General features: G+C 40.4%; 1 protein-coding gene across 2 annotated transcripts in view; it reads right to left on the reverse strand.

Annotated features, from left to right (window-relative positions):
- The window catches only part of LOC103804291 (myelin P2 protein-like), a 13,642-nt gene extending 8,138 nt beyond the window's left edge, over positions 1-5,504 (reverse strand). The window contains exons 1-4 of one of the 2 annotated variants that reach the window (XM_009076896.1): positions 5,357-5,504; positions 3,485-3,657; positions 3,121-3,222; positions 915-1,168 (exon numbers count right to left, since the gene is read on the reverse strand). In XM_009076896.1, coding sequence (XP_009075144.1) covers positions 1,118-1,168; positions 3,121-3,222; positions 3,485-3,657; positions 5,357-5,429 — 399 coding nt within the window. In that variant the 5' untranslated portion in view covers positions 5,430-5,504 and the 3' untranslated portion in view covers positions 915-1,117. Of the gene's footprint in view, positions 1-914; positions 1,169-3,120; positions 3,223-3,484; positions 3,658-5,356 lie in introns of those variants that run through there. The other variant, XM_009076897.1, reaches the window with a different exon arrangement.
- Between the last annotated feature and the right edge of the window lie 2,117 nt (positions 5,505-7,621).

Genomic DNA, 7,621 nt, shown 5'->3' on the forward strand with positions numbered 1-7,621 from the left:
CTCCTAATGAGCCAAAATAAGCACACACACCTTTCACAGTTGCTTTAACCCTACAGAGGAGGCAGGGACAACCCTGCATGATGGCACAGTCAATGACAAGGGATGAAATACTCTATGTAGTTAGCATGGATGTTGTGGTGATACTTAACACCGACTAATGGAAGCAAAAATTAATAACCTGCTACAGTGCTTTTTGGCTAGATTTCCAGAAGTCTAGGTTTGGCTTTTTTCCTGTTTTTTCCTTAGTTAAAAGCAGAGCAAGTGCAATGGAAGGAATGAACACCTTAGCTACTCAACTGGGCTTGATAGCAAACTACTTAATACTATCTCCTTTGTGTGCTTAATATTAAGCATACACTTAAATGCTGTGCTAGAAGTAGGCTGGATTGCTGAGCACTTTTCAAAATGAAGCCCTCTAGCCTTAAGACTTCTGGAATTCGTTCACACCTTCTCCATATTTTGCTTCACAGGTTTAACTGCTCTTTTGGCAATTCCTATATTTTTTTTCCCTCCAGTAGCTGTTTTCTTCCAAATAAATGTCAGGATATAAAAAGTGGTACTGAAAGAAATATAAACATTTTGGAACGAGTATGAAACAATGATGTGCTAAAACCATCAGGCTAAAACAATAAATCATGCTGAAAGCCAAAAATCCTGATGGTAAAGATAATTTCCCTTATAGGAGCAATTCAGCAATGAAGTCCTGTAGAGGAAAGGAATATTGATTCTTCGAGATGATAGGTTTTGCACGTATCAAAGAAGCAGTGTTAACCCTCTCTCACATATGGATTGCTGGTGTTTCACCATTTTACTCAGAAATAGTCTGACCACTTACACAGACAGGACCAACAGAAAAGATGGCATCATTCAAGAAAGAAAACTCAAATAATTCATGTGGAGACAAACACTCTATCTTCTGTGTTGAGAAGCTTTTATTGGATCACCACAATTTTTTAGATTAGTTACACTATGGTTCTGAAATACCAAATTATATTGTAGTCATTTTCCCAATAAAAGGAAATAAGAAAATAAACAAACACAGTGCATGAGGCTTTGGTCACTGAACTAAGCCATATTTTAAGAGCCAGTCCCAGTCCAGTGCAGAGAGGGAACTTCTTCACATTCTCTCATAGACTCTAGTGCAGACAACTCCTTTCATGGCATATTCCTAAGACACAAAGGAAAAGATTAATAAAACCTTTTGCTGACAGCAGACATCTGCTGCAGTAACCTCTGAAGTCAGTGAAAGTCCAGATGCCATGTTTTACATCTTTACATCTTTACAGAATTTTTAGACCAAACAGCAAAGCTATTTAAATGGACTTGTTTCTATTTTAACAGCTTCAGACTTCATTAAGTGTCATATAATGAAAAAGAGATTGCAAAATTAGGCTCAGCTTCCACAAACAAATTTACCTTCCATGGTATTATTACTGGCTTTACAGAAATATTAACCTCATCTAGCTTTGATACTAAGGCTCACCATCACTTTCAAAATTACAAAATTGGTTGTTTTGGAGGTCCTTTTTTTTGTATGTGGAAGCAGAAGCAGCCTGGGTATTTTGGAGCTTCTGGCCTAAAGAACTTTGTGCTTCTGAGTCACAAAATACTTTTCTTGACCCTCTCACCCAAGTGGCTTTCAGCTGCTGCTGATTACTCACAGCCACAGGACATGTGTGACAAAGGCAACAGGATGTTAAAAAAATACCTCACTGGTCTGAAAAAGATGAAGCCTCCTCCACAAACCTGTATGAGGCAAGGGACAGACAGCAGGATGCTGATGGAAGAGGGACCCTACCTCTCTGCTTTAGGAAGATGGCTCAGTAATTAGAAAAAACTTAGACAGAAATGCACAAGAACAAATCACCCTTCCTACCTAAAGGGAAGCTACAAAAGAGCTGGAGATGGACCTTTTTACAATGGCATGTAGTGACAGGACAAGGGGGAATGGGTTCAAAATGAAAGAGGCTATGTTTCAGATTGGATGTTAGGAAGAACTTCTTTACTGTGAAGGTGGTAAGGCACTGGAACAGATTGCCCAGAGAAGTGGTGGATGCCCCATCCCTAGAAGTGTTCAGGGTCAGATCGGATGGGGCTTTGAGCAACCTGGTTTACAGAGGGTGTCCCTGCTCATGGCAGTGAGTTGGAACTAGATGATCTTTAAGGTTCCTTCCAACACAAACCATTCTATGATTCTATGTAAGAGAGCTTAAAACAAAACACAGTCAGAACAAGTTAACATATCATGGTGTAACGCTGCTGATTTCAAACAAGTCACCAAAATTAGTTTTACTCCACTCTTAAAAAACTTAAATGAACAAAATACTTTATTTCATTCAAAATTGAAATCTTAGTTTTAGTAGTGACCCTTACAACAAGGGTCCCTAAAATGTGTCATCACCCTGGCTTGGCCAACCCATGGCTTTCAAATGGCTGCTAGAGAAAGGAGCATCTAATGGGGGATGAGGAACAGCCAACATTCCCTTGTCCCAGGGAAAGACACAGTTCCCTCACAACCATGGGTATTTCAGAGGGCCTGTTGGGACCTGCCAGCCCCTGCTGCAGGCCACCACACAGGCAGGCACAGGCACAGAGGTGCTGGTTTTCACACATGGCACCTCAAGAACCTTCTTAGTGTGCCTGGCATACTCATGTTGAAAAGGCAAACAGAAGTGTGTGAATTGATGGGATTTAGTGGAAATAGATGTGTGAAAAGGTGTAAAATCAGTTTTCTAAGGCTGGGCATTCTTTATTCCAAAGTCAGGGAAAAGGAAAGAGCTGTTTCAGGGACAGCAGTACCCAGCTTGTAAACTTTTGTTCACATTTCAAAAGTTTCTACTATTTTAAAAACTCATTTATTTAAAGAATAATAATATTGAAAGCATTAAGTATGCTGCCAATTTATGGTAGGTCTGCCAGTATGCTCACTTTAAAGACAACTTGTATGAAACAATACTTATTTCCATCCAGCTTGTTTTCTAAGCTTGGTTCCCTTTTTCTCCCTCTTGATTTATCTCATAATTCAAAGAGAAAGCCAAAATTGATAGTCTATTTAGACAGAAGCAAACTGAAGGCTGTATCCTTCTGACCTTTATCAGTATACAAGGAACATGAACTTACCACCACCATTTTCCCATCAACCAGTCTTCTCTTTATCATGGTCTCTTTTCCATTCCATTTCTGCACTTGTACCAATGACCCTTTCTCCAAGGTTACAACACTCTGCAAAGGCCAAGAGAAGAGTTTCAAACTGCAGTCTGAGCTTTGCAGATTAGAGTAGCAATTCACTATATGTTTAGCATGATAAGTGCTCTTGGCTAATAGCACACTTAGTACCATTATATTCAGCACCATACTGTTTCTTCTTTCAGTGATTCCTTTGAATACTTTAGAAACTCATAGTGCACTAAGGGAGTAGGTAAAATTCCTCCTGGTGTTCTTCTAGAAGATGTCCAGACCACTCAGAGATCATCAGCCCCCTTACCTTGACTTTCCGGTCATCTGCTGTTGTTTCATCAAACTGCTGGCCCAGTTTGAAAGAGATTGTTGTATTTTTGAAGGTGCTTTCAGTTCTTATGGTTACTATGTCCCCTTTCATACTGATGATCACATCAGGCTTTGCCAGGCCACCTAGTTTTCGGGTAGCTAAGCCCACTCCTAGAAATCAGAAACAAAATTATCATTACATTCTAGCAAGAAAGAAACTCTGTATCCTTCCATAAATTTTCAGTGGAAGAATAAGGAATGGTTTCTTCTTGAATACTTTAATGTCTGAATTAGATAAGATGTTAATTCTTTGAACGCTGAAGTAGGAATGGGAACCTCTGCATTCAGAGGCTGAGGCAGCCCCAGCTGATAGAGTGCACCTTCAGCAAGACATAAAGATATACATGATTATACACTCATGCACATGTATCTAAGAAGAAACATAGTGGGTTAGAAATCTGCATGAATTTGTGTAGACATAGAATATGTAGGCAAATTCAGAGGAAAGATCTGCTTCTCAAATAAAGCTTGTAACAATCCTTTGAAAAGAACTTCTTGATAAATCTGACAATCATAGAATCATAGAATTTAAGGGTTGGAATGGACCTTACAGATCATCTAGTCCCAACCCCCCCTGCCATGGGCAGGGTCACCTGCAAAGATCAGGTTGCTCAAGGACTCATCCAGCCTGGTCTTGAAGACCTCCAGGGTCAGGGCAGCCACCACATCCCAGAGCAACCTGTTCCAATTTCTCACCACCCTTACAGTAAAAAACCTTTTCCTGCACTTTTGTTAACAGCTTCATGGAAGAAACTGGATACTGAGCTGTCAACATGCTGGTGCTTGTTCATTAAACATGCTGCAGATTGGGCAATTCCTAGGTTGCTGTTAACATCCCTTCAGGATCCTTACATCTAAACCTCAGTGAAAAGTACAAGCATGAAAGATAAAAGGTTCTGAGGTATAAGAATGAAGAACTGCAAAGAGCTTCAGGGAAAATCCCATGCCAAAAGCCTTTGCAGTCCAGTTCATTGTCTTTAAGTTGCAAGATTTGGGGCAAATAGGAGTGAAGGCCACTGGTAATGTATCACTGTTTTATAAAAGCAGAAAGGGTCTAGCTGTAGTTAGTGCCTTTGTTAATGCAATACTATGCTCCAATGAAAAGATTTATATAAAAGGGGTATAATGTTATGTGCAAAGTCTAACACTTTGCAGTAACTATTCTATACTAAACAATTCTGTTCAGACATTCAGAAAAATATATGCAGCTGGACTTTCATCCCACAGTCACTCTGGTTAATTAATTAACTACAATTCTTTTGTTATTCAGTCTTGCATTTCAAATAAAAGGAATCACTGTCTCAGTGAATTATTTAAATAGCAAAAGCAATGAAGTTGCTGTCTGTCTGTGCACTTGCTATATAGGAATGAAGCCAGCATTAAAATGAAAAACAATGCCTAATTTATTACATTCCTGGCATTCTTCAGTAACAGATAGATTCATTCATAGGATTTAGATGTCTGAAGCTAAAGTGCCATGAGACATCAGCTCCATTATATATTGTAAATTATCACAAGTCATGAGTTTAATGGTACAATCAAGAGGAACGTGAAAAAAACCCTTCATCTCCATTCATTCTTCTCATAGCAGCAAAACAAATTAGAACAGTCCAGTTCAACAGAAGCAAACTTATTATAGTAATTCAGCACCTACCTTTTCCACTTTAGATGTTAAAGGAAAGAGATTAAATTTTGCTAGAAAAGTAATTCAAGTGTCTTTGTGGCCAGGGAGAAGGCACTATCCATGAGCAAAGCATTCCCAAAGGAAACTTATTTTTTTCAAAAAAAGAAAGAAAATAACATTTCTCACCCAATTCTTTCATATAGTCATCAAAATTCTCACTGGAGATGAGTTTCCATGTTCCTACAAATCGGTTACACATCGTACAGGCTGTGTGAGGCAGTGGTCCTGCAGAGAGAGGCAGTGGCCACAGCAGCTCTCGGTGGGAGTGAGAGAGATTGTGTACCCAACTCAGATCTCGATGGCTCCTTTTAAAGAGGTCCAGTCCCTATGGCTGTCAGGATGGGCCAATAGGAGAGGCAGTGCCAGGGCAAGACAATGTGCACCTTGTCCAAGGCAGCTGTGCCAGTACCAAGGCTGCGAGTGACGCCTGCCTTGGCTTCCTCCACTGAATACATCAGGACACTGAGGGGCACGTCGGGATGGGAATGAGACATTACCACTGCAGCTGCAGAACAGTCAGAGGACACTGCAGTGGGGGGTCTCAGAAACATGGACCTAAGTATAAGAGCACTGTATCTTATGAAATCAGCTCTGACTGTCCTCCCACTGTTGTTCTCCTGCTATCACCATATAGAATAGAAATCCATAATGATCATCTCATCCAACTGCCTGACTAATCCAAGGCTGACCAAAGCATATTGTTAAGGGCATTGTCCAAATGCCTCTTACACACTGACAGGCCTGGGTCTTTGACACCTCTCTAGGAAGCCTGTTGCAGTGTTTGACCACACTCTCACTAAAGAAATGCTTCCTAATGACAAATTTGAATCTCCCTTGACACAACTTTGAACCATTCCCATGTGTCCTATCACTGGATACCAGGGAGATGAGATCAGCAACTCCCTCTCCACCTTCTCAGGGAGCTGTAGAAAGCTTTACCACTATTGTCACTGTGTGCTAGTCAGGTAAATAAAAGCCATGTGGATTTTGGGAAGGCACCGTCAAGAAGCCAATGTACAAAGTGGTTTTTTTCTTTTTTTTTTTAGTTTCATGATCCATCCTGAAAGGCTCTGTGTCTTTTATCAGCTAAAGGCAGAACTGAATTATACTGTTCTGTTTTCTTCCTTTGCATCAGAGAAATTATCCCAAGCTGTGCGTTCTTCCCTGCAAATATCCCAAGCAGCATCACAAAGAGAAGAATCAGTCAATCTTTGCTGGCTCTCTTCTTCTGCAACTGGGCATATTCAAAAGATCAGTGCATCAGTGGAGACCAGCTCTTGTGCTTGACAGGTGGATGCCATGGAAAGAGGCTGAGTCCTCAAAGTTATTCTTAGTTCAAAGTCACTTGATAAGAGGTGAATAGCTTTGCTGACTGAGGAGAAGGGCATATATTACTCTTTTTGTCTTGCTGCATGTGGTAGTTGGGCTCTCATAGAGGTAAGGCAAGATTTAATCCAGCACAGTCATATGAGGCATTGCTTTCAAGTGGGTCCTGTTATTGTCAGCTTTCTTCAAGTTCTCTTGCTCCCATGAAGCCACTCCATAACCTCCTTGGGTCCCTGTTTCCCCTGCCCTAGGGAGCCCTGAACTGGACTCAGCATTCTAGGTGTAGCCTCATCAGTGCTGAGTGGAGGGGAAGGATTTTCTCCCTTAACCTGCACCAGTCCTAATGTAGCCCAGGACATTATTCACCTTCTTTTGCTGCCAGGGGGTGTTCCTGGCTCACATTCAGCATGGTGTCCACCAAGAACATTTTATGCCAAGCCAAAAGTGAAAGATTGAAAAGTTTGAGTTTTCAACATTCAAAACTTTTTTTTAAAATAATCTGCAGTTAGAACTATTGTCTTGTGGTTTGTAAAAAACAGGCACAAAAACCAAATCCATAAACTGTATGTATATTTCACAGGCAGCAATTTAAAGCATTGTCACTGAAGACACCTTGAACTATCTGAAACTATTAGTGCAGGACCACATCAGACATAATTCTGCCTTTCCTCTTCCTAAACTATCTTCCTGGAGAAAATTATTACTTGGTACATGAAAAACTAGAGGCTTCTTTCTGACTTGGGTGAACATTAGTCACCTGTTTGTCTTTTTTGTGTGCATACACTTTCTGGGTTATGACTACTTATAAAGACTTTTCAGATCTACATTGTAAAGAGAGAGAGACACAGGCTGTGGGACCAAATTTATTGTGTTTAGGATTAAAAGAGTGAAATGGAGCTGATGCTGGGCCAAGGAGGGTGAGATCTGGGTCTTGTCTTGAAAGCTATCATAAGCAAGAAGGGGACACACTGAAACAGGTAAATAATACAGTCTAAGCAGTGAAACTATTGTAGTCTTTGGATTATATTGTGGTTGTGGGGAAATAAGGTCTTAAACCACAAATGT

This window comes from Acanthisitta chloris, unplaced genomic scaffold, assembly GCF_000695815.1.
Source record: "Acanthisitta chloris isolate BGI_N310 unplaced genomic scaffold, ASM69581v1 scaffold2486, whole genome shotgun sequence".
Classification (NCBI taxonomy): Eukaryota; Metazoa; Chordata; class Aves; order Passeriformes; family Acanthisittidae; genus Acanthisitta; species Acanthisitta chloris.